This window comes from Sapajus apella, unplaced genomic scaffold, assembly GCF_009761245.1.
Source record: "Sapajus apella isolate SASKATOON/1434 unplaced genomic scaffold, GSC_monkey_1.0 scaffold36, whole genome shotgun sequence".
NCBI lineage: Eukaryota > Metazoa > Chordata > Mammalia > Primates > Cebidae > Sapajus > Sapajus apella.
In genome coordinates, this window is record NW_022436976.1 from 31028390 (window position 1) to 31055161 (window position 26772).

A 26772-nucleotide genomic window follows, 5' to 3' on the forward strand; every position below is an offset into this window, starting at 1 on the left:
GTCCCTAGCCCTTGGATAGGGACCTTACAGAGGCCTGAGGACAGAGACTTGTCTCATTTCCTCCTGGTGCAGCATATAGCACATAGTAAATGTTCAGGAAATATTTGTTGAATGACAAGTGAATGAATACATGCATCTAGTCCAACTACCCAATAACACATAAATCCCTTGAAGAGACATTTAAATCCAGCTCTGCCACTTCCTGGCTGCTGGCCCTGGGCAAGTTACCCCTGCCAACTTGGATTTCCTCTTCTGTGACAGAGATAGTCAGGACTCAGCCGGGCCCTAGACGCCTCTGGCACCCACTCTGGGCAGACATCGTGCAGAGTGCCTGGGACCCAGATGTGGTCCCTGCCCTGAAAGTAATGTGACATGGACATATGACTGTAGCTTCCCAGGAGGGCTGTTTCGAGGTGTTGGCGAGGTGTGGACATGCACATGCTCCAGTCCGTGCACTTCAGCCAGCCCTGGGTCTGCTCGGGTATTCTTGCTGCTTGTCTTCTGGCCTGAGCCTCCTGGCTCCAGGACTCATGGAGGAGTGACCAAAGGCTATAAGCCAAGGTCCACTGGGCTGGGAGTCCTGGCTTCCAGGGAGGCCAGAAAAGGCCAAGTGAGTCAGCTCGGCAGCAAGGCCACTGCCCTGGTGAGTCCAAGGTCCCATTACAGCGGCTTCCTTGTCATAGCACCTCACCCACTTTCTTTTATAGGCATCATTGCACGCTCATTGTACACAGGAGGAAACTAAGGCTCAGATGGGAAGGATAACTTGCCCTGTACTTCTCATGAGCCGTAGGATCATACCACGAATGTGGGATTCATAAAGACATTTGAGAGCTCCCTGGCTGCAAGAGTGTCTAACCCATCCAGACTCCAGAGCCACCTGTTATGTCAGTGGAGTCAAGTCAAGCTTCTCAGCCAGGTCTTGGGCCTCTGTGTTGGGGCTGTGGCCGCTGCCTTCAGTCTTCATCTCCTGCCGTCTCTGCCCCATGCTCTATAAGCTCCAGCCACAAGGCTGCTCTGTCCCTAGTATGCTCCTCCCCCACTGGAGAACCTCTGGCCTTTCAATATATTTGTTGCTGATGATATGCACCCCCACCAGCCTACCCTTCCCACCGAACTCATCTCGTTCAGAGTCAAATCAAAAGCCAAACACACCCATTAGGATGGCTATTATTTAAAAAAAAAATTAGAAAATAATATGTGTGGGTGAGGCTGTAGAGAAATTGGAGCCTTTGGCCATTGCTGGTAGGAAAGTGAAATAGTCCAGCTTCTGTGGAAGACAGTGTGGCAGTTTCTCAAAGAATTAAACATAGAATTACCATATGATCCAACAATTCCACTTCTGGGCATATACCCAGAAGAATGAAAGGCAGGAGGGAACTCAAACACCCATTTGTATGCCCACGTTCATAGCAGCATTGCTCACAACAACCAAAAGGTAAAAGCAACACAAATGCGCATCGACAGATACACAGATAAACAAAATGTGATATAGTCACGCAATGGAACATTATTCAGCCTTTAAAAGGAAGGAAATTCTTTTTTTTTGAGACAGAGTCTCGCTCTGTCGCCAGGCACCAGGCTGGACTGCAGTGGTGCAATCTCAGCTCACTGCAATCTCCCCCTCCTGGGTTCAAGCAATTCTCCTGCCTCAGTCTCCCGAGTAGCTGGGACTACAGGCACGCACCACCACACCCAGCTAATTTTTGTATGTTTAGTAAAGATGAGGTTTCACCATGTTGGCCAAGATGGTCTCAATCTCTTGACCTCGTGATCCACCTGCTTCAGCCTCCCAAAGTGCTGGGATTACAGGCATGAGCCACTGGCCCGGCTAAAAGGAAGGAAATTCTAACAAACGCTACCACATGGATGAATCTTGAAGACATTATGTTAAGGGAAATAAGCCAGTTGCAAAAGAACAAATGTTATATGATTCCACTTATGTAAGGTAACTAGAGTAGTTGAACTCACTGAAACAAAAATAGAATGGTGGGTACCAGGTGCTGGGTGGGGAGGGAATGAAGAGTTACTGTTTTATGGGTATGGAGTTTCCATTTGGGAAGATGAAGAAGTTCTGGAGATGGAGGGTGGGAACCGTGGTTCAACAGTGCCCTCAGGGACAAGGGCGAGGCCAGGGGAGCATTCATGCCCCTAAGGCCACTGAGCTGTGCACTTAAAAATGGTTAACACAGTAAACACAGTAAACATTGTCGCAATTTTTTTTTCAAAGCCAAACCCTCTGGGAGTCCATCCCTGATACTCTCAAGCAGGGAAGAGAACAAGTTTCATCTCAGGATCACCAGCCATATATAGCAAATTTTTCAATGACACATTATTAAAATTAATTTTATATTTAAAAATTGATAGGTGAAACATTTCACCAGGATGTTGTTTTAACTCTTTTTTCAATAATGTCAAATATTTTTCCAAGTTTACTGATTGGTTCTATTTCCTTTTTTGGTCTCTGTTGTTTCATCTCGAAATGCTGGTCTCTGTTGCTTCATCCTGAAATATATCGACATTTCATCTATGCGAAATATATTTTATACATTTAATCTATATGAAATATAGATATTTACATCTATAGACATGTATAGATATTGCACCTAGATTTCATCTAGATTTATATTTCATCTATCTATCAAGATGAAACAACATAGATGGCAGGAGCCAGGCCCAGGTGGAAGGAGGAGCGGGAGGAACCAGCTCCTGCCGCCGGGAGCACTGCCACCCAGCCTCCAGGCTAGAGGTTAGGGGACCACTCTAGACCTGGGAGGAACACTGGCCAGAGCAAGAAAGCTGGGCGCACAGGTGGAGTGCAGGATGGGATGGGATCCAAGCCGGAGGAGCGGCAGCTGACATTTATCCAGAGTGGCAATTGTTCAGGCTTATCTGATAAATGGGGAAAGGTTGCCATCCTCACGTCACAGCTGATGAAAGTGTGGCGGGTCATACCTTACTAGGGGTGGAGAAGCAGGATCAGAACCAGCACATGCAGCCCATGGCCTTTGCACAGGAGCTCCTCACTGCTGAGCAGAGAAGGCTCAGAGAAATGCCAGGTAGGAAGCCTAATAAGTAATGGCCGAAGGAAGAGAGGAGGGAAGTGGCAGGCTTCATTAGAAGGAAGGGCACTGAGGACTCGCGGAGAAGATGGGACAGCGGCAGGAGTGAGGGTGGCTGCCGCAGCTGGAACGGCCAGTCCTGACTCAGCTCAAGCAGACAGGGCGGAGCAGCGGCCCTGGAGGCAGGGCCCGGCCTTCAGCAAACTGGGGTCCTGGCCCTACCTACTTGGGTACATCCAGGTTCTGTGACCTGGGCAAGTTCTCTTCCTCCTTTAAGCCTTAGTTTTCTCCTCCGAGCTTCGGTTTCCTTCTATGCTTAGCAGAGTTAAAAACACGCCTTTTGCCTTGCACCGAGGTTTGTGCGCCCGGTATTTGACAATGCGCCTGTTTTTCTGGTACACCTGGTTGTGCAATGTCAGCGTCTAGAAGTCGCTGAGCAGCGAAAGCGGAAACACCCACAGGGCGCTCCTCGGGCCCACCCACCTGCGGGAGGCGCCCCGAGACTGAAAGGCGGCCGCGCCCGGGGCCTCTGCGCTCTGCCCCTGGCCTCCCGCACGGAGCTCGCTCGGAGGGCGCCCCATCCACTGCCCTCCACAGCCTCAGGGGCCAGGGCGAGGCCAGGGGAGCAGAGGGAGCTGCCATGGCGGAGCCGGAGGCCGTGGCCGACGACCTAGACGCCCTCATCGACGACCTGGACTACCTCCCGGGCCACTTTCACCTGGAGATGCAGTTGAACTTCGAGCCGCGCTCGCCGACCACGCAGCGCGCCCGGGACCTGAAGCTGCAGCGGGAGGGTCTGCGGCAGGAGCTTGAGCTGGCGGCCGCCCCGCAGCGCCCCGCCGTGCGTCACCTCCTGGGCGCTTTCGCCTTCTACCTGGAGGAGCTGGACGAGGCCCGCGAGCGCTTCCTCGAGGTGGCCCACGAGCACCCGGGCAACCTCAACGCCTGGGCCAATCTGGCACACGTGTACGGGCGGCTGGGCCAGGAGGAAGAGGAGGAGGCTTGCGCCGTGCGGCTGGCCGGCCTCATGGGCCTGGCGGGGGAGCCCGAGGCCGCCGGGGACCCCCAGCTCCGTGCCGCTCGCTGCCTGGCAGAGCAGGGCTACGCGCACGGTTTCGACGTGGGCTGCGTCAGCCCAGAGGAGCGCGCGCGGGGGCTGGCGGCGGGCATCGCACTCTACGACAAGGCGCTGGGCTACGGGCAGCAGGTTGGTGACCCCTGTCTCCCACCTCCCGCTGGGAGGACTGTGATCATGGTCCCTTCTGTCTGCAGAGATGCGCCGGTACCCTTGCTTCTCCCTCAACCCTGGTCTTTCGGCCTCCGAATACCTTTCCAATGTGCATCTCCGCTGCCCCAGGCCAGGCCTGTAGCTGTCTCCTGGTCTGGGGAGTGGCCAGCCCAAGCCTCTCTTTTGGAAACAGCACAAGCAGGACCTGAACAAGTCATCCTTTTTATCTTGCTCATCCCAGCAAGTGCCTGTTCCTGCGCCTGTGCACACCCACCTAAGCAAAAGGGACAATCAGGCATCCTGCCAGAAACTTGGGCAGCATTCCCACCTCTCCCCTCCCTCCCACCTCCATCCCCACCTATTCAGTCCCCAAATCTTGTCCCCTCAACCTCCTCTTATCCCTGAGGTCTCTCCACACTTCTCCAGCCTCCCTCTGCCAGCCCAGCCTCCATACCTTCCTGCCTGCACCAGTGTAGCTTCTGTCACCCACCCTTGGGGGCCTGCCCTCCAACTTGACCCTTCTGCCTCATCATCCTGTCTGCTGCCAATGTGGTGGTGCTCCATCTTGCTAGCCATGTCCCCGCCGCCTGGCAGATATGTCCTAGGCTCTTTGTGGGCATCTGATATACTCCAGGATCTACCTCTCTGTCCTTCTTCTGCCATGTTCCCCCTTCCAAGCTAGGTTTTTGTCACACTCTACCTCCCCTTGTTCCTCCATGGGCCAGGTCTTCTTACAGCTCACTTTGTCCCTTTCTCGGCCCCTTCCCGGGGTGCCCTTCGGCTCCACCTTTGCCTGGAAGGTTCTCTTCAGTCTCAGGTTGGTCCCAGACATCCCCTCCTCTAGGAAGCCTCCACTAACTCCCCAGGCTGGGCCAGGTGCCTCCTCTGGGCTCCCATAGCACTGCTTACACTGTCCATTTCCAAGTCTCCAGTTCAACCATGAGGTCTCTGAGAGTGGAGACTGTGTCTGTCTGATTTACCACTGTAAACTCAATACACACTGGCACAGCACCGGGCACACAGTGGCACTCAATAAATGTATCTAATAAATGAATGGATCTATGTGCAGCAGAGGGCCTAGCACTCAATAGCCAAATACTAGGTATATCATCTACTGCTGCATAACAGTAGATGATATATCCCCAAAATGTAGCAGATTAAAATAAGAAGTATATATTATGGCCCAGTTTCTGTGAGTCAGGAATCCAGGCATGGCTTCACGCAGTGCCTCTGGATGGCGGTCTCATCTGAAGGCTTGCCTGCCTGGGGGATCTGCTTCCAGGCTCACTCACACGCTATTGGCAGGATTCAGTTCCTCACTGGCTGCTGCCAGTGGCGTCCCTCTTTTTCTTGCCACATGGACATTTCATCACTTTTGCTGTTTTCTGCTCATTAGCAGCAAGTCATAGGTTCAGCCCACACTCAAAAGGGGAGGATTACAGAAGGACATGAGTACAATACCTAAGAGTGGGGATCACTGGGGCTCTCTCAGAGGCAGCCTGCCACACTAGCCACTGGATGACAGACAATGATGTGAGAGAGCATTATTCTTTTACAGAAGAGGAAACCACGGTTCGGAGGGGATTCATGAAGGCACAGCACAGACAGGGTTAAGCTGATGACAATGATGTCTTATAATGTTTCAGATTTGTGATATGTAAATAACAAGCCTTCACACATGGGTAGCACAGCGCCCTTCACAAAGGCTCCGCACACTCCCCTCCGCGCCTTTTCCACAAATGCTCATGGTTTCTGTAAGAGAAGATGCGAGAGTCAAGATCTCAGGGAATACAGGTTGGAGGGCGTGGGCCTGACTGAAGGCCAGCCTGCAGGATAGAGGTTGAGACAGTTGTCTCTGAGTCAGATGGTGTGAGTCCAAATTCCAGCTCCCCGATGCTCACTCACTTCAAATCAGTGCTTAGTACCACCGAGCTCCCTTTCCGTCCCTGTAAAATGGAGATAATAATGTTACATATGTCATAGCCTTCCTCATCCGTAAAATGGGGACATCCCTCATTTGGTTGATGTCATAATTAAGAGTTACTATTTGTAAAGCACCTAGAAAGAGCTTGCACAGGGATGAGTAGGGTCACAGATGACCCCTCCCTCTCCCCTGCTGGGAATGCTCCTAAGCTGGGTGCGGATGTGACCATTGATGGCCAACAAGAACCATGTTGATGAGGTCAACAAGGACCCAGGTCTCTTGTTTCATTCCCGAGCCTGTAGCCCTGAGTGCCAGCTGCCCTCAGTGGAAGGCACAGCCAACATCGACGTGTTGAGTGTGGTCATGGCAGCAGAGAGGGGCCTGAAGAGCCCTGGGCTAGGAGCCAGGAGGCTTAGGTTCTTGTCTCAGCTGCAACACTCCCCACAGTGGGGCCTTCTCCTCCCCGGGCTGTGGTTTCTTCATCTGTGAAATGGGTGCAGGAAGTGGGTACTATATGGTCTCTGAGGCAGTTTCTTGCTCTTAGGAGGCCATTCACTAGGGAAAGGCTTCCTGGAGGAGGTGATCAGGGAGGCAGAGATTCGGGGATAGCTATCAAACAGAGGCTGGCTCTTCCCTCTCTCGGAACATGGCCACAGTAGGGATTTCCCAGTGAGTGAACATCCAGATGACAGAGTGTTAAGCAGGGTGGCCAGCACTCCAGGGAGGGAACTGATTGCTTCACGGGAGTGTGGCTGCCAGTCCTGTGCTGTGTCCTGGGGCCTGGCCCAGCAGCTGCTCCACAGTTCTGCACAGAGCAGCTGTAGTCAGCCCCCTACACAAACCTCCAGAGAGAATTGGGGATTTGGAGACCCCATTTATCATCTGAGGATTAGGTGACATTATGCTTATAAAGCACCTGGCACAGAGTAGGTGCTCAAGAAAGAGTTGCAGGCGGGATGATAATAATGGTGGTTGCGTCATTTTCGTAGTCCGGAGGTTTGGTTCTGAACATCTAGCTCTGTTATTATTTTGTGCTGTGTGGCTGTGGACAAGTCACGTGTCATATCTTGTCACTTGCCCGAGTATCTGCTTCATAAATATTGATCAGCTCCAGGCACATTGTGATTATGCAGCGAATGATGGGAGTAAAATGCCCACAAACTGGAGAAGTCTGGGCATGTCTGAGAGGCATTTACTGAGCATTTTAACATTAATTGAACACCTACTATGTGCCAGGCTCTGTTTTTAAGAAGTCCCCTGCCTTTAAGAAACTCTTGAACAAAAGAAGAAGCAAGCGTTTGCTCCTTCGTTAACTGTGCTTACCTGAGCCCCTCTTCTGGGAGGGGAGGCAAAGGGACAAATCAGGGATGTGTCTACAGCTGGCTGAGGACACAGGTATTCATCACAGGCCTGTGTCATTGACAGTCATCTCCAAGTACTATACACCCAGAGGTCACACTTTCTGAACCTAAAACAGGGCCTCAAGGGCTGATAACGGAAGTACGCTTTCGGGATATGGGGACGAAAGATTGGTATCAACGGTGACCTGGGAAGTCCAGGCCTTGTGGATTCAGTGGGAGTGACTGAGTCCGGGAGGGAACACACCCCCTACAGCAGGAGTTCCCAGGCAGGAATGAGGGGGAACACACCCCGCAGGGGCATAGTGCATGCGAAGGCCCCATGGTGGAACCTGCAGAGCACGGGAGCTTGAGTGCCGGCTGAACTGGGGCAAGGAAGGAGGCTTGCCCATGGCCACAGAGCGAGTAAATGGCAGTTAAATTCATGCCACTCTGGTTGACTGCAAAGCCTTTGCTCTTTCTGGAGAGTTCAGGGAAGTGGGGTATAATGCTGATGGCTAGCAGGATGGTGAGGGGAGACCCCTCGCAGGGGTCCTCCTGGAAATCTAAGGCAGAGGAGGACGGAGAGAAAGGAGGTAGGTAGGTTGCCATGTGTCCGGAGATTGGGGAGGATGAGGCAGAGGGTGAAGTCAGAGTCAGGCCAGGGAAGGAGGAGGAGGAGGGTCCCCAACTGAGAGAGTTGCCACCCGCAGGCACACAGTGGGGCAGGCAGCCAGTGATCTGGGCCAGCCTGTGCTGCAGCGAGAGGGTTTCCATCCTCGTGGGGCTGGGACTCTCCCAGGTGGGGAAGAGCCTCTGAAGCTCAAAGGACAAAGAGCTGCTGAAGAACTGTGAATAGCTGCTTATCTGCTAACTTAAACTACAAAAAAAAAAAGGTAAATTATAAAAGTTAATCATTCAGCCTGTAATCCAAAAATAATCAGTGTTTGTATGGGAGTGGGTGTGTCTCTGTGACTTCCTTTCTTTGCTCTTCATTCCCTACCATTTTTCTTTCTTCCTCTTCTTTTTTTCTGAGACAGTCTGGAGTGCAATGGTGTGATCTCAGCCCACTACAACTTCTGCCTCTCGGGTTCAAGCAATTCTCTCGCCTAAGCCTCCTGAGTACCTGGGATTATAGGACCCACCATCATGCCTGGCTAATTTTTGTATTTTTGTAAAGAGTGGGTTTCACCATGTTGGCCAGGTTGGTCTTAAACTCCTGACCTCAGGTGATCCGCCTGCCTCGGCCTTCCAAAGTGTTGGGATTACAGGCGTGAGCCACCACACCCAGCCACATTTCTCTTTCTTAAATTACAAAAAATATGAGGCGGCAGATCGCTTTGATCACTCCCCCCCTCCACCCACCACCTCTCTAAATATACAAACACGTGTATACACATGCCATCTCCCACACATATATACACTCACAGATGGACTCTCGGTGGCAAATCTCTAGATTGAGTAGCTATTAAGAGTATAAGCTTTGGAGTTAGACCAGGTTAGAATTCTGCCTCATCACTAGCTGGCTACAGGCAAGTCTTTATTCCTCTAAGCCTCAGTTTCCTCCTCTGTAAAATGGGATTCTAACATGAACTTCACATGGTGGCTGTGAGGATTGACAGAACATGAAAAAGCTCCAGGCAGGTGCACATGAGGTCCTGCCCGGGCTTCTCCCTGCCTGGCCCACAGCACTTTGCCGCTGCTCTTCAACAGAGCCTTCCCAACCTCTGGTTTACCCCCACGTGGTTTCTGTCTTGCCCCTGGAGGGTGAGCACTCTGTCTTGGGCTTTTCTCTCTCTTCCCCATCCACCTTCCTCAATGTCTGACATACAGCTGAACACCCAAGAGGAGTTTGCAACCACTGTGAAATTTAATTTAGTCGAATAACTGGATTTTGTCTTTAAAATCCCAATTTTTCAAAATCAGGTAACGTAAGCTTGTATTTGTCTAAAACAAAAAAATAATATACCTGTCCCAAGCCAACTCAGTTATGTTATTTTCTTCCCGTTTTCCCAAAACACTGGTGCCTTAACACACACATGCAGTCACTCACACACACCAGGGCAGACCCTGAGTGATGACAGGAGCCACGCCCACAATGGTGTCTGTGGACTGAGCTCAGGATCTCGCCTGCCTTCACGCATTTTATTTTATTTATTATTATTACTACTATTTTGAGATGGAGTCTCACTCTGTCGCCCAGGCTGGAATGCAGTGCTGCGATCTCAGCTCAGCCTCCCGAGTAGCTGAGATTATAGCCACCTGCCACCACACCTGGCTAATTTTTTTTTTTTTTTTAATTTTTAGAGACAGGGTTTCACCATCTTGGCCAGGCTGGTCTTGAACTCCTGACCTCGTGATCCACCTGCCTCAGCCTCCCAAAGTGCTGGGATTACAGGTGTGAGCCACTGCACCTGGCCCATTTTATGTTTATTCAAACCTCACAGACACACTGCAGGTATTGTGGTTCCTCCTCATACCCTGGGCATAACAGGCTCAAGGAGGCGAAGGGACTTGCCCAGGTTGACCCAGTGCACATGGGGCTGTCCACACTTCACCAGCCAGCTGAGACGGCTGGGGAGGGAGGTGTCCAGCCTCACGAACAAAGGTGTGGGCATTCCAGTCTATCACTCCGCCCAGTGGGTTGGGGACCTGGCAGGAAGGGCCAAGAAAGTGCCATAGGTCAGCAAGCCCAGGATCTCTGGTATGCATGCATTCATGAGTGTGCATGCACACACAGACATACGCACACACAGACACACACACACACGACTCCACAATTCTAATGGTTTGACTTGGCTTAGCTACAAGAGGAGGTAGATGAAGCTGGATGAGATCTCAGGCACTGTGCACACAGTGCTTTTCATCAATGATCTCACTTGATCCTCACAGAAATGCTAGCAAATCCACATTGTTATTAACCCCATTCTACAGACAGCAAACTAAGGCTCAGAGAGGTGCTGTGACTTGCCCAAGGGCGCGTGTGGCTGGCAGGAACTGAACTCAGGTCTATGGGACATCAAAGCCCAGGCGGAAGGACAGCTTTCCTCAGGGTCTGGCTCCAGCCTTCAGTGGCCTTTGCCTATCAGTGTCTTCTAAGCTCGCTACTGGCTTCTCTCCCCACTTAGCTGGGAAGTTTGAGAACTGAGTACCCTCCGCCTCATAGATACAGAAGCCCAGAGCCAAAGCTGCTTTTAGCATCATCCAGTCCAACCACCTCTTCTACAGAAAGATGATGTGTGTTGGAGCGCAGCACGGCACAGGCCCATGGGAGAAGCTGAGCAAATCCAGGCATCACTGTTGTTACGCAGAGGGAAAGAGAGTTCTGCAGACCCACTCAGCTACTGTCGGTGCTGGAGTTGGATTTGGACCCTGGACAAGGAGTGGATGGCCCTCTCACTAGGGACAATGAAACAGAGAAGTGGCTCAACACAGTCCAGCAAGTATGGGACCCGGCACATAGCAAAGCTGATTCACAGGGCCGGTGTTTTCATGACAGGCCTAGGACCAGCTTCAAATCCACAGGGAACTGTCCAGGGAGTCCAAGACAGGGCTGAATATTTGCTTCCATGGCATAACACCCAACCCCCAAATTCCCTCTGCCTGTGCGCACACCACCCCGCCAACATGCCTGTGACACAGGCAAAGCACGTGGGGTCACCCCTGTTTGCAGATGTAGAAGTTGAGCCAAGCCAGTGGGCTCTCCAGGACCCCTGGAGGAGTGAGAGGCAGGGGTGGGACTCCAATCCCATCCTGTGTTTCCTCCCCACAGCTGACAAGGCAGGAGCACAATAGCATCGCCACCGGCAGCTGGGTGCGGGGAAGAGACACCCCCTTTCCTGCCTGTCTTGTGCGTGCCCCACAGGCGGCAGGTTGGGGCCAGATGGGGCGGGGCTGGGTGTGCTGGAGCAGAAAGGCTGTTCTGTGTCGTCACAGAGGACAATCCAGTTGTGCAGGAAGGACACATCCACAGGCCTGCCGCCTTGTGACTTTTATTCCTGCAGTGTCAGCCTTCACAGAGTCAGCACGATGAGGTGGAAACAGCAGGGGCATTGGAGGGAGGCAGATTGAACTGGAATCCTGGCACTTCTGCCTCGGGCTATGGGGCCGGGCTGGTGGCTTCTTCTGTAGTCTCTGTTTCCTGGTCTGTAAAAGGAGGAAGATGCATCATATCTTCTAAGGCTGCTTGAGAACCCAGTGCCACGATGCACTGAGGAGCCCAGGGATGCTGGAGAAATGTTCATTCTCTTTCCTGCTTGTCGTTCCTCCTCCCCAGAAAGAAAATTTGTCAGCTTTCAGGAACTGACTCTGAATCTAGAGGACAGCCCTTCATCAGGAGCAAAGTGCAAACCACAAAGCAAATATTTTCTTTAAGAACCAGCAAGATCTCTGCATAGCCTATTCAAATGCATACAAATTTGTAAGTCATTGGTGTAGTAAAAGATCTTCTATTGGAATCACTTAAAATAGCCAAGCGCCCCAACATTTCCTTCTTTTGGGGCCGTCTTTTGAAATAAATGGGATGCTGAGATCCAACCTTGTACCTCAACCGAGTTAAGACATGCCTGCTCCAGTAGTGGCTTATCCTAATCCTACCATTTCCTACAGTTTCTGCCAGCTCACTAACCTTTGTTGCTTACTCACCCAGCCCACAGGAGCTTCGATCTTCATGCTTCCCTGAGGATCACAATTGCTTTTCTTTTCTTCTTCTTCTTCTTTTTTTTAATGACAGAGTCTTGCTGTGTCGCCAGGCTGGAGTGCAGTAGTGCGATCTCCGCTCACTGCAACCTCCACCTCTCAGGTTCAAGAGATTCTCCTGCCTCAGCCTCCCGAGTGCTGAAACATGAGCTCTGAATGAAGAGACCCCCAAACAGACTTTGCGTGAGCAACATGGCTGTTTATTCACCTGGGTGCAGGCGGGCTGAGGCAGAAAAAGACGTCACCACACCCAGCTAATTTTGTATTTTAGTAGAGATGGGGTTTCACCATGTTGGCCAGGCTGGTCTCGATTTCTCAACCTTGCGATCTGCCCACCTTGGCCTCCCAAAGTGCTGGGATTATAGGCGTGAGCCACCGCACCCGGCTGAGGATCACAATTTCCGATCCTTTTGTTCACTAAACAAGAGAGAAAACTGCTAGCCCATTTTTGCTCCACCTTAGGGCAGTACAGGGAGAACCTCACATAATGGTTCTCCAACTTCAGCATGCAGGAGAGGCCCTGTTAAAACACAGGTTGCTGGGCTCCCACTCCCAGAGTTTTAGATCCAGTGGGTCAAGAATTTGCATTTCTATTAAATTCCTAGGTGATGCTGCTGAGGTTGCTGGCCCGGGGGCCACACTTTGAGAACCTCTATCTAGGGTGCTTGGAGGCAAAGACTCTGGAGCTGTCGCAGAGTTCTCAGCCCTGCGACCTGTTAGCTGTGTCACTCTGGGCACATGCCCTAACCACTCTGTGCCACAGTTGCCTCATCTGTAAACTTGGGAGAATAACAATCGCTACCCCATAGGTAACCCTCGAGAAAGTCTAATGGGGTAACACATGCAAACGAAGTGCCTGGTGCATAGTAAGTGTTCAATAAAAATTGCTGTTATTAGTATAGCAAAAGAGCATCGCCTCCAGGCTTCAATTGAGGCTTTCACACTGGACGTGTGACTCTGAAGACTTGCCTCAGTCTTCCCATCTGTGTGAAGAGGATAATGATACATTCCATGAGACTGCTCTAGGATGACATGGAATCTGTGTGAAAGCCCTTTGCAAATGGTCAACACTGTACAAACACTAGCAGCTAGATCTTATGGGAGGAGCACTGAAGTCAGAGAGGCCAGGCCTGAAGTACCAGGTTAAGTAGGCAAGTCTCTGCTTCTGTCAGCCTCGGTTTCCCCATCCCTAATATAGTGAGGAAAGTAATAGCGAGGGCCTCAGAAGAGCTGGGAAGTGTGCTGAGAACACCTCACCTGAGGTCTGTCTCTCACTCTCACCTTCAGCCCATACCAGGGTCTAGGAACTTCATGTATTGACAGCATGGGCCTCACCTAGTTCCCTCCCATGAATCTGCCACGAACACCAGCCTGATGTAAGCTCCTCCGGCATAAAGCCTGGACTCACACACTGGCCAGCCTCTCTCACAGGAATCTCCAACCCACGGGATTGTGATAAGGAGAGAAAGAGGGGGTGTCCTGACCAGAGCCCCCCACCCCAGGCAGGTTCACGGTAAATACTCCTCTTCTGGCAGAAATCCTGTGAGCCTCCTCCCAGCTGCCTCCGAACATCTTGCCTCTGGGAGTCGTAAACTCTGTAACTGAATTCCTTGCAGCCATAAGAGGTTTCACAGCAACTTTATTCTCCAGGAGAGAGGTGGAACACCCCCTCCCTTCTCCAGGAGAGGAGGGGGCAGTCACAAGCCTGTTTAATTTAATTTAACGCACTATGGCTTGCCAGGTTGCCCCTGGTAACAGCTTCAGCGGCTGCTTCAGTTACAATCAGAAAGATTTTTTAAAGAGACAGTCCAGGGCCAGGCACGGTGGCTCGTGCCTGTAATCCCAACGCTTTGGAAGGTTGAGGTGGGCAGATTACCTGAGGTCGGGAGCTTGAGACCAGCCTGGCCAACATGGAGGAACCCCACCTCTACTAAAAATACAAAATTAGTTGGGCATGGTGGCACATGCCTGTAATCCCAGCTACTCAGAAGTCTGAGGCAGGAGAATCGCTTGAACCAGAGAGGTGGAGGTTGCAGTGAGCTGAGATTGTGCCATTGCACTCCAGCCTGGGCAACAAGAACAAAACTCTGTCTCAAGAAAATTTAAAAAAAAGAAGAGACAGTCCATTTTAGAGCCAGCATTCCACCACAGAGTGAACAGCCAACAGAGGTTTCACCACAGGGATAGAGGGGTAAGGTCCAGGCACAACGAGGCTTCTGACTAGATCTGTGCATCCCATTAACTCTGTTCCGTATACACTGACCCCATCTGTAACCCCACAAGCCGTGCTTCAAACGCTGCTCTCAAGAGGGATCTGATGAAGGACTACTTTAGGAATTTGTCACATAGATGTCACCCAGCTAGGTACTTTTTCGAAAATCAATTTTAGTCATCAGGTTGAAAGGGAGGAGAGAGAGTTGACCCTTAGGAGTTGCCCCTGTAATTCAGGCATACTGCCACCAGGTGGTGGTATTGCTTGCTTAGGGAACACCATAACCAGCAATATTCAATAGTACACAGAGTGGTAGTGAAACCGCTGGGCTGTAAGCCCTGATGCTAACTAGTGTGGAACCCTAGGTAAGCTACTTGGCCTCTCTGGTCTCGGTGTCCTCAGATATCTAGTAAGGAGATTGATCAGGATGACTGAGTGTTGTGGACAAGGCTTGAGAATAGGATTACGGAGATATGAGTTCAAGTCCCAGCTCTATCATGTACTAACTGTGTGGTTTGGACATATAATTTAATTTCTTGCCACTTGAATACCAAACAAGAGAATGGCTGAGAGAGCCCTGAGGACAACACATTCGTCTCCAACACTGGGGACCTGTGGAGGCAAGAAAGGTGCCTGGGGACCGGAGGTCCTGAGGTCCTGGGAGCATAGTGGGAAGAGCAGCAGGGTGCCACGGGATAGCTTTAGCCTCCAGGGCCAAAGGCCACATTGCCCCATTGGGCACTGAAACATGCCACAGTGGACAAAGCAGCCTCCTAGAGAACTCTAACCCCACTCAGCTCTACCTAGACCAGGAGGAAGGGAACAGACATCTATTCTGGGCCAGGCACTGCCCTCACAACTCCTGAGAGGTTCATATAATTATCCTCCTTTTCAGACAAGGACACAGCCTGCCAGGGTTAACTCAACCCCCAAGATCGCCCATCTCATACGGCCGGGCCTGCCAGGCACACGAGCCTCAGCTCTTCACATTCCCACCCCACAAGTCTACTACACCTGTTCTCACTGGACGCTAGGCTCCCCTGCCAGGAGCAAGGCAGGGAGAGTGGGTTCTCTTTCTCACCACCATGACTCAGTTGAGCCAACCACAAAACAGAAGAAGGACCAGAGGTCATGGGATTGTTCACATAGAAGCAACCTGCAGTCCGGGCACGGTGACTCTTGCCTGTAATCCCAGCATGGGAGGCTGAGGCGGGCAGATCACTTGAGGTCAGGAATTTGAGACCAGCCTGGTCAACATGGTGAAACCCCATCTCTAGTGAAAATACAAAAACTAGTCAGGTGTGGTGGCATGTACCTGTAATCCCAGTGACTCAGGAGGCTGAAGCAGGAGAATCACTTGAACTCAGGAGGTGGAGGTTGCAGTGAGCTGAGATCATGCCATTGCACTCTAGCCTGGGCGACAGAGCAAGACTCCATCTCAACAACAAAAAAAAAAAAGAAGAAGAAGAAGAAGCAGCAGCAGCAGCCAGGAAGCCTGAGACACCACGTACTCTTGACCCTTCACATGGTCAGGCTTTGACATCACATCAGGGGCTTTCGCCAACTTGGCCCACACTAGGTGCTCCCTAAATCCCAGTCTCCTTCTTTCTTCCTAGGTCCAGTGTAAGTAAAGCGGATAAGGGTATCCAGAGCCCTATCCCCGCATTTTGCTTTGGGAAATGCTCCCCACTTCTCAGGGATGCCCTGTAAGCCTTGAGGCAATCCTCTCTCCCCTCCAGACAGTCCTATTCCCAGCTAAAGTCCCAATATACATATTCCCACCTAAGAAACAAGATTACCTTTCAAGGTGTTACAAATGTCAAAACACACATCAATCGGATCTCGGCATTCCTGAACTCTAGCGTCTTTTTTTTTTTTTTTTTTTTTTAAACAGACAGCATCTCACTTTGTTGCCCAGGCTGGAGAGCAGTGGTACTATCCTAGCTCACTGCAGCCTCAGACGTCTGGGCCCAAGCCATCCTCCCATCTCAGGCTTTAGAATAGCTGTGACTACAGATGTGTACCACCATGGCTGGCTATTTCCATTTTGATTTTTCAGGAGACGGGACTTGCTGTGTTGCATAGGCTGGTCTTGAACTGCTGCTGGGCTCCAGAGATCCTCCTGCCTCAGCTTGCCAAAGTGCTGGGGTTTCAGGCATGAGCCACTGGGCCCAACCCCCTAGCTCTGTCTCCTTCTACCCACTACCCTGCAGATGAGCTCTAAATCCTGACCCTGGGCCTCAGGGGTCCCTCCTGGTACGCCCCTGCTGGCTCCTCCCTCTACCCCTTACCACCAGGGTTCCAGCCCTAGGGCTGCATGCAGACCCCGGCATGGCTTGCTCACTCACCTGTGAGCGTTTGCACTTGATGTCCCATCCTCCTAGAGTGCCTCTTCTCTCCGTATCCACTTGGGTGATTCCTACTTGTCCTTGAGGACCCTGCCCTAGTACCTCCTCCTCTAGAAAGCCTTGGTGATACTCCTGGATTGTATAGGACACCTCCTCTGACTTGCATAGTCCCAGTGTTCCTTCTACTCTAATCGTGTGTTTGGGTCTGGCCTTCCTGCAGGACCCAGAGCCCTAAAGGTGGGACCTGCCTTTCCTCTCTTGTCCTTATTGCCCATCCAAGAGCCACACAGAGAAGATACTCAGGGGTTACTGACTGAGAAATGCAATTAGTGGGGCTGCCTCTGGGTGGTCTGACTGGGACCTGGATTCCAGACTCTGTCTTGATGGGCAGTCACACCAGTTGGTGGGATCTGACTTGCAAGGACCCCTCTCTCCCACCCTTCCTCCCTCAGAATTCATCCAAGGTATCCTCAGAGCAGCCACAGCCTGACCTGCCGGTGTTGGCTCCCCCAGCTCCTCATTCACACACACACTGCCCATCCCCCACATCTCCAGGCCTCTGCTCCCCGAGCCCTCCATCTGGAGCCCACCCTCTGTAGGGCCAATGTGACTCAAGACCCCCTGTAAGCCCACATTCCCTGGCTGGGAGTGGCCTGCCCATCCCCAGCACTTCCTCTGTACCACTCACATGGCCTCGATCAGATCTGGCTTCCTACCACAGCTACTGGCAACCAAGTGTGGGAAAGAAGCATGGGCTTTGTAGGCTGACAGATGGGACTGAATCCCAGCTCTGGCCCTCAAAAGCTGTGTGACCTCAGGCAAGTCACTTTATGTTTCTGAGCTTCAATGTGTTCCTCTATAAAATGGGGATGACAGCTACCGGATAGGTTTGTTGTGAGATGGACAGGATGGGTGTCGGGATCCGGCACACGCAGGGACTCAGTCGTGTCCTGTTACTTAAGCCTGAGTCTGCTTCCCCAGCCAGGCTGTGAGCGTGTTTGGGTCAGAGTGCAGGTCCCATTCAGTGCCACATTCCCAGAGCACCCCACACAGGGCCTTATGCCGTAGGTGCTCACAAATGCATTCACCCAGCTGCTGGGTATGGTGTAGAGAGATGATGGGTCCCCCTCCCCCACAGCTGAGGAGGCCACGGGGGGAGAGAGGGTTATCGAGTGCAGAGTGAAGCCTCCAGTCGGGGACAGGAGATGAATGTGGAGGGAGGGGCTGGAGCCTGAAGGAGAGCTGCTGATATGCACTGGGGGTTTTATTGGTTTTCATTAAAATTCCTTCCCGAAGCTGGAGCAGCTACTGCCATAAATAACCGCATAAATATTTTATCTGGTGCCCAAGTTGCACAGCAAGGTTGGCAGGAATAATAATGGCAAAACAGTTCAGGGGGGTTTTGGGCTTCAGCTGAGCTGGGCTCACTTAACATGCCCAAAGAGGCTTTCTCAGGAAGTGAAGGCTGCAGGGATGGCACCAAAGGGGGAGGCAGGTGGGCATGGAGAGGGTGGGCAGTCGGGTGTGCGCCCTGGTGTTGGGGTGCCTATGGAAGATGGGGAGAAAAATGCTCGCCATACCTGCTCTCGGATGACCACATCACTGGGAGCCTTCACAAAGCCTCTGTAGTCAGAGAAGTGAAGTGACTTGCCCAAGGCCACCCAGCCACTCATGGCAGAGCCAGGACTGTAATCAAGGGTGTTTAAGGTCAAAGCCTTTCCCGCTGTGCTTGCTGCCTCTTGGAGTTCGGGGAGAGTGGGAGTTTAAGGACCATGGCCAGAGTACCTCAGTAATGGCAGCGTGGGCTGTTCTCTGCTTCCCTAGATCCCGATGGAGGAGAAAAGGGGCTGGTATTTCACCATGGCAACACTCTACATCAGGTCAGGCAAGAGGGGGGTGGGGGGTATGGGATGGGGGAGGGAGAGGTGTGACCTGGCACCCACCAGCAGGGCAAGGGCAGAGGTGGCTGGACCCATCCTACTGGAAAGAGATCCTCAAGGCCTCCCCACCCGCCATGGGGCTGGGCAGGGCTGGCAGCACATAGGACAACCGGGAGGGTGCGCTACCAGCCACATCTCCTTCTCGGCCACAGACTAGATGGCATTCTCCTGGAGCTGGGCAGTGAGGAGCAGAAGAGGCTGCCCGCCTTTAACCGCACCCTGGCCCTGCTCCGGCAAGTGCTCAAGTCTGAGGACCCCCACCACCGAGGTAGGGCTCAGGGGAGGGCGGGACAGCAGCCTCTGCCCCCACCACCAGCCCGCTGGCATGGCACCCACCTCTGGCACTGCCTCCCCCTCTTGGCTCCTGTTTCTTTCCCCCTCGCCCTGTCACCTACACTCATCTGTGCACCTCAAGGAGCCTTGCCCAAGTGAACATGCCAACTACAAGTCAGTGTGACTGCAGGCTTCCCCTCTGCCACTCGAGACCTGGAGGGTGAGCGGCAGTTTACCCCATTTCCCCTACTTATGGTCAGGAGATTGAATCCTCTGTTGGAGAGGAGTCATTTTTTTTTTTTTTTGCACAGCCAGGAGTAGAACCACCAGAGCCGATGAGAGCTGAAGTCAGAAGAGACCTATGTACCTGAAATGAGGTCCCCCCGATGACACATTGAACATAGAATAAGCACTAAAATAGGTTCACTAACCCCTCACGTGGCCCCTCTCTCCACCGTTGCTTCTCTCTGTCCCGGGTTTGCCCTCAGTGATCTCACACTACTGTCCCTTGCTTTGTCTTCATGGGTGACACCTAGGATGGAGATGGCCCCTTCCCTCTCTCCACCCTGCTGCCTCCTAGAGACCCTCTCCCACCCTTCACCCCCAGCCCTGGCCTGGTGCTACCTCGGAATGCTGCTGGAGCGGAAGGACACCTTCTCCACCACCCCCATGGGCATCCACGACTGTGGGTACTCGGGGACCGACCCTCTGGACTGCTTCGGCAAGGTACGTGCCCTGGTGCCCCAGCCTCTCTGCCCAGAACACAGGCTTCTCTGGGTATCATCCCCCACCTTGTGGCCCACCCAGGAAGTACACCTACTCCAGACATTGCTCTCCATCCTCTCTTCATTCAATACAAAAGAGACCCTCCCCATATCCAATCTGGTCCCACCCCATTTCTCCAGCCTTGAACTAGACCCTTAGACTTTTTCCCTCAAGACCTTCATTCACAGTATCCCCTCTGCCAGGAGTGCCCTACCTCCCCACCCCCAATGGCATAGTAGAAAGATGGGTTTAGCTGGGGTCTCCCTGCCAGCCCTCCCCATAGGCTGTGTGACACTAAGGCAAGTTGCTTACAACGGGAAGCAGTCAGTGACAATAGTAGGGGTAAGTGCTATCACCAGGTAGAAACCCTGTGCTTTGTAAGGATGGGGGAGGGGGGTTGCCTCTGGCGCTTCCTCTCATGTGCCCCAGGAAGACGGGGAGCATACACTGGGAAGGAGGAGTCTGACTGGAGTCTGGAAGGCTTTACTGGATGTGACGGGTGATGTCGTGGGTCAGGCTCTCAGGAGTTGAGTGCCGATGGGTTGTGCCCCAAGATGTTGGGTTCCATGATATGACGATTTACTGACAGGTGGGTAAGGGTGGCTATGGGGAAAGGCACCATGGTGATATGGCTGTATCCAGAGATGGGGTTCCTGTGATTCAGTACCATTTAGCTCGCTGTGGCTGACAGCCAGGCAAGTGGTTTGCTTTTTCACTCCTGCCTTACCTAGGCCATCGAGATTGCCAAGAACCAACCGCCCGTCCTCAATCGCCTGGCCAAAATCTTCCACTTCCTAGGAAAGCAGGATATGGCCATTGGAACCTGCAACATGGCCCTGGATGCCCTACGAGATCCTGAGCTCAACTGGCAGGCGTACTGCACACGGGCCAAGGTGGGTCAACCTGCAGCCCACCCTACCCTGCCATCGGGAATTAGAGAACAAGGGCCAGAGGCCAAGACCTTGTTGCCAGGGCCCAAAGGTCAGGGAGTCCCCATGGTGGAAGGGAGCTTAGGAGCCATTAAAAAACACAGTTGGGTTCTATAAAGTTTTTGGTTTGTTTTGAGACAGGGCCTTGCTCTGTCGCCCAGCTGGAGCATGGTGGTGCCATCATGGTTCACTGCAGCCTAGGCCTCCTAAGTGCAAGCAATCCTCCTGCCTCAGCCTCCCAAGTAGCTGGGACTACAGGTGCACACCACCACACCCGGCTAATTTTTGTTTTGTTTTGTAGAGATGAGGTCTTGCCATGTTGTTAAGGCTGGTCTCAAACTCCTGGGCTCAAGCTGTCCTGTCACTTCAGTCTCCCAAAATTCTGGGATTATAGGTGTGAGCCACTGCACTCAGCCCTGTAAGGTTTGTGAGTGAAAGAATGCAGGAGCCTCCACTCACTGCAGGAATCCCTTCTACAGTGGCTGGTCAGTGAGCCACCAGACTCTCTGTATTGGCACGGGTGGAATCAGACTGACCAGAGTTGAAATGTGGCCTCTGCGCCTTGTGGAACTTGCAGCAAGCCACTTACCCCTCCAAACCTCAGTTCCCAAATCTGTAAAATATCAATAACAACACTTTCCTTAAAACGTTGTCAACAGACTCAGTGAGGTGGCATCTAAAGCACAGTGTCTTGGACATAGGTGCTTTTCTGACAGGCAGTGGAGGTCATTTAATATAGTGGATCAGAGCTCTGGCTCTGAACACAGACAGGCTTGGTTCACATCCCACAACACCACATGCTATGGGACCTTTGGCAAAATACTCTTGCCCAGATTCTGAGCCTCAGTTTCTTTATCTGTAGACTGGAGATGATAATACATCTCGTAGAGCTGTTATGAAACTTAGATTATGTAAAACTCAGCATCAAGCACACAGTGAGATCTCATAGAAGACTGACTGCAACTATTCTAATATTAGGTATATTTTTTAATGGTCTCAGTGTCTCTTGATGCAGCCCACCGCATAGTTATTTAGCTCTGCAAGTTACACACTTAGGTGAGCGTTGTCTCCCGCTAGCTTCCCATACTAGTCCCAGACCTTCCCGCTAGAGCCCACACAGAGCCCATATGCTTGAGGAAGCAGACTCAGAGCTCCAATGTTAGTTCACTGCAAGACGAAGAGTCCCCCCATCCCCTCATCTCCTCTACTACCTTGTACATGACCCGGTGGCAAATCTGCTCCCAGTCTTGGTCTCAGTGGCTTAATTACTTTGCCAGCAGGTACAAGGCAGGAGTGAAATTCCTTCACTGTTGTTGATGTGGTTATTATTATAGACACTAATGATATTAACCATAATAGTAAATAATAAAATATTTCTATAAAACCCTGCATTTCACCAAGCACTTTCATGTTCGTGGTCTGATTTAATGTTCACAAGAATCCTGTGAGAGAGGCCAGACATGTGCCATTCTGCAAATGAGGCCACAGAGGACTAGGGAGGCAGTGAACTTCCCCTAGGAACTGCATTTAATTATCAGAAACTCCAACTTTACCCTCCTCCCTCCATCACTATCTGCTGTCCTATGATCCTGGCCTCTCTGTGGCTCCAAAGGTCATACGTACTACTCAGATGATGACCAGAGGAGCACAGGATGGTGGAGAAGAGATGGTGAGGAGGAGGGAACTCACGTTATCTGTGTAAAAGCTTCAGTCCTTCAGTCCATGCTGCGGCCCATAAGCACGGCCCTGGCCCATGACCTCTCTACCGTACCTCCCTCTGCTCCTGGGCCTCTGCCTGGAATGCTCTTCTCCCAGATATCCGATTGGCTTCCTCCCTCACTTCCTACTGGTCTTCTAGTGGCCATCTAATTGAAAATGTTAAAGCCTGGCCAACATTTAATTTATTAATTTATTTCTTTTTAAAATTCTTTTAGAGACAGGGTCTCACCCTGTCACCCAGGCTATAGTGGAGTGGCGTGATCACGGCCCACTGCAGCCTCAAACTCCTGGGATCAAGTGATCCTCCTACCTCAGCCTCCCAAGTAGCTGGGACCACAGGGGTGTACCACCACACCCGCCCAGCTAATTTTTAAAAAATTATTTGTTATAGAGACAGGGTTCTCTCTATGTTACCCAGGCTGGTCTCAAATTCTGGGCTCAAGCAATCCTCCAGCCTCAGCCTCCCAAAGTGCTGGGATTATAAGCATGAGCCACCACACTTAGCCACCGCCAGCATTTTATGTTCTCCTTTCCTGGTTTAGTTTTCTTCTTAGCACTAATCATTCCCTTACACACTATTCACATCTTTATCATGTTCATTGTCTCTCTCCCCCAAAGCATAGAAGCCACTTGAGGGCAGGGATTTTTTGTGGTTTTCCTGTCTACTGTATTCTCAGTGCCTGCAACAGTGTCTGGCACAGAGGAGGCTCTTAATGAACATTTGCTGAAGGAATGAATGAACTGAGCACCTGCCATATGCTAGGTCCTGGCTAGAATATGTTCTTTCAGTCGTCATGGTAATTCCCCAAGGAAGACATTCATGTACTAATTTTTCAGATATAGCAATTCGGTTCATAGAAGTTGTGGAACTCCCTCCAGATGACATGACTAATAGCCAGGGGTTAAACGGAGGACTGGAATTCAAACCCTAGTCCAACTGACCCCAAATTCAGAGAATCATCTACCCCTGCCCTCATGATGCTGCCTTGTAACCAGAGCCCTTCTGATGACTATAAAGCATTAATACCTTCAACGACAATGACCCCCTTTCCCTTGCTTCCTCCTACCCACCCCAACCCCACCCTTCCGAAACCTCCAAACTTTGTAAATCCTCTAAGTGTGGGGAAAATAGAGGAAGTCGGGAAAGCAAGGGTCTGAAATCACTTGTAATGTGACACTTGTCAGCTGGGGCCGCCTGCCATTCTTCCCAAACTGCTTGCTGACATAGACTCACAAAATCAGTGCTGCCATCCTACCTAAAATAACCCTCCCCGATCACCTCTATCCTGTTGTCCTGTTTATTTTGTCATAGCACTTACCACTTAAAATGCCAACGTTTACTACTGACTGCCCTCCTACTGGAATGTTAAGTTCTACCAGAGCAGGGACCTCATATATCTTGTTACCACGGTACCTCCTGTACCCAGCATAGGACTGGCACATGGTGGGCACTCAATACATATCTGTTGAATGAGTGAGGGGCTCTTTCTTCATCCTACCCACTCATTGCACAGACAGGGTAGCTAAGGACCAGAAAGGAGGTGTGGCTAGCCCAACTTGGTCCAAGAGTAGGACCTAGGACTCCTGGGTCCTGGCCTCAGGGTCTTTCTACTGCATCGCAGAACCTCCCTGGTTGTTGTTGAAAAAAGGACTGGGTTCATTTAGAGCAGAGAGGAGGGCAGAGGCCCGTGCCTGGATCATCCTTCCTACACTGGCTCTCTGTTGGCAGATCCACATCAGAACCTACCTGCACGACCTGGAGCGGGCCAAGATGGGTCTCGGGGGCATGCCTGACAGGAACCACCTGGCCTGTGCCAAGGCTGACCTCGAGGAAGTGGTCAGGGTGTGCCCAGGCTTCAGGACATACCTGGACATCGGCCAGGTAAGGCAGTCTCTTGGCTTAGCGAATGGCTGAGTAAGAATCTGTTTATTCCCTGCCAGGCTAGGCTTGGGCACCGAGGAGACTGAGGAAAAATATGCACCCCTCATAACAGCTCCCACCCCCTCCAGCCGTGGTGAGGACTGAATAAGGCCTGGCTCTTCTTCAGCACTCGAGGAAGTGTGGACATTATTCTTTATCTAGAAGATGTCTATTCTCTATCTGTGTTCAGGGAATGACCACCACCAAGTGACAATATCATAATTTTAGATACAAGAAAACCGAGATCCGGAGACTCACTCAAGATTACATGGCTAGGTGTGAAGGGGCTGGAACTGGAATCGGTGTACTCTCTTCTAGAGGCGCAGAAATAAAACGTGTGATTCATCATTGTCGATGGAGGGAGGGTGGGAATGAATGAAGGAGTGGAATTTGCTGTTGTTGTTGTTGTTGTTGTTGTTGTTGTTGTTGTTGTTTTGAGACGGAGTTTCGCTCTCGTTACCCAGGCTGGAGTGCAATGGCGTGATCTCGGCTCACCGAAACCTCCGCCTCCTGGGTTCAGGCAATTCCCCTGCCTCAGCCTCCTGAGTAGCTGGGATTACAGGCACGCGCCACCATGCCCAGCTAATTTTTTGTATTTTTAGTAGAGACGGGGTTTCACCGTGTTGACCAGGATGGTCTCGATCTCTTGACCTCGTGATCCACCCACCTCGGCCTCCCAAAGTGTGGAATTTGTTTTAAAGCAAGCGTGGGGTGGGAATGAGCCGGGGGCCGCGCCTGCGGTGAAGGGCTCACCCCGTGTCCCCCACCCCAGGTCTACTACTACATGGGCGTGGACGCGGTGCAGGAGCTGCTGGCGGTGGACGAGGCGGCGCTCAACCAGGCGCTGGTGTTCCTGGCCAAGGCGGGCGAGTCGGAGCTGGGCGCCGCTCTGCCGGAGCTGCAGCTGCTGCGGGGCAAGTGCCTGCGCATCAAGGGCGAGGACGCCAACGCGGCGGCCTGCTTCAAGCGCGCGGTGGAGCTGGACGACGCGGGCTCCAGCCACACCGAGGGCTTCGGCTGCCTGCTGGAGGCGCTGCTGGCGCAGTGGAGCCAGGCGCAGCTGAGCGACGCCGAGCTGGGCCGCGAGGTGGACGCCTGGCTGCGCCGCGCCCAGGACAAGTACCCCGCAGCGCGCCTGCGCCAGGAGCTGCAGCGCGTGTGGCGCGGGCACACGGACGAGGTGCTGGGGCTGGCCCGGGCCCTGGTGGCCCAGGGACGGCCCGCGCTGGTGCGGCTGCTCTTCGAGACCATGGAGCGCGAGGGCGAGGCCGCCAGCGCGCCGCGGGACCGCCGGGCGGTCTCCTTATAGGGCGTGGGCGCCCAGGCCCGAGGCTCCCAGGGACCCCGCCGCGGCGCCCGAGGCTGATGGGGCCAGGTCCGCACGGCCCCCCTGCCTTCGGCTGGCCGGGGAGAGGAGCCAGTTCGAGTCTCTGTCGGGAATTGTGAATGGGGACGTTGCGACACCGGGCGGTTTGAAATATGCCCACCCAGACTGGAGGCCTGATTCGCCAGAGCAGGAGGGGCTGGGAGCAGAGGTGAGAGAACGCCGCGAAGCTGCCAGCTGAGGGACAGAATCTTCTAGACATACAGGTAAAATAAGGTGGTTGTGAGGCTCCCGAGAGAAATAGAAGACACGTGCCTCAGTGTGGCCGTTTTCTAGTCCAGGCGCTCAATCCCTCAGGTCTGAGCGCCTGTCCCTGGACTCCCGTGGGCCACACTCTGTCCTCACGTGAAAGCCCCCTTTACTTGGCTGGAGTGGGGTCTCAGCTCCCGCAGCCAGAAAAGCTCTGGCTAAAGCAGAGGGCGAGATTGCACCGCTAGTGAGTGAGGGGACAGGACCTAAGCCTGGTGCTCAGGGCGCATTCCTGCCTCTCTGCCACTCTTCCAGGAGGGCTCCTCCGTGGTCAGCTTGGCCGGAAAGGCCTCCCAAACGCTCTGAAATACAGCCCGTGAATAGAATCTTCACTTGACTTCCCTGTTCTTAGGGGAACCTAGGGGACCCACCCATTAGGAGGTGCCACCTACCCCCAATCGTTTTTTTTTGTTTGTTTTTTTTTTTTTTTTTTTTGAGAGAGTTTTGCTGTTGTTGCCCAGGCTGGAGTGCAGTGGCACGATCTCAGCTTTCCTGGGTTCAAGCGATTCTCCTGCCTCAGCCTCCGGAGTATCTGGGATTGCAGACGTGCACCACCGCGCCTGGCTAATTTTGTATATTTAGTAGAGATGGGGTTTCACCATGTTTGTCAGGCTGCGTCGAACTGCTGACCTCAAGTGGTCCGCCCACCTCGGCCTCCCTAAGTGCTGGAATTACAGGTGTGAGCCACCGCGCTCGGCCCTGCCCCAATCTTAACCATCCTACCAATTCTAAAGAAAATCTTGGAATTTTACACTTTTGGAATCATAGTCATATAGAATTTTT

General features: G+C 52.4%; 1 protein-coding gene across 2 annotated transcripts in view; it reads left to right on the plus strand.

Annotated features, from left to right (window-relative positions):
• Positions 1-2528: 2528 nt before the first annotated feature.
• Positions 2529-26772, plus strand: part of TTC22 (tetratricopeptide repeat domain 22) — a 33830-nt gene continuing 9586 nt past the window's right edge. The window contains exons 1-7 of one of the 2 annotated variants that reach the window (XM_032296874.1): positions 2529-4269; positions 18634-18689; positions 18902-19017; positions 19630-19748; positions 20519-20680; positions 24165-24317; positions 25129-26412. In XM_032296874.1, the coding sequence (XP_032152765.1) occupies positions 3703-4269; positions 18634-18689; positions 18902-19017; positions 19630-19748; positions 20519-20680; positions 24165-24317; positions 25129-25665 (1710 nt within the window). In that variant the 5' untranslated portion in view covers positions 2529-3702 and the 3' untranslated portion in view covers positions 25666-26412. Of the gene's footprint in view, positions 4270-18633; positions 18690-18901; positions 19018-19629; positions 19749-20518; positions 20681-24164; positions 24318-25128; positions 26413-26772 lie in introns of those variants that run through there. The other variant, XR_004274675.1, reaches the window with a different exon arrangement.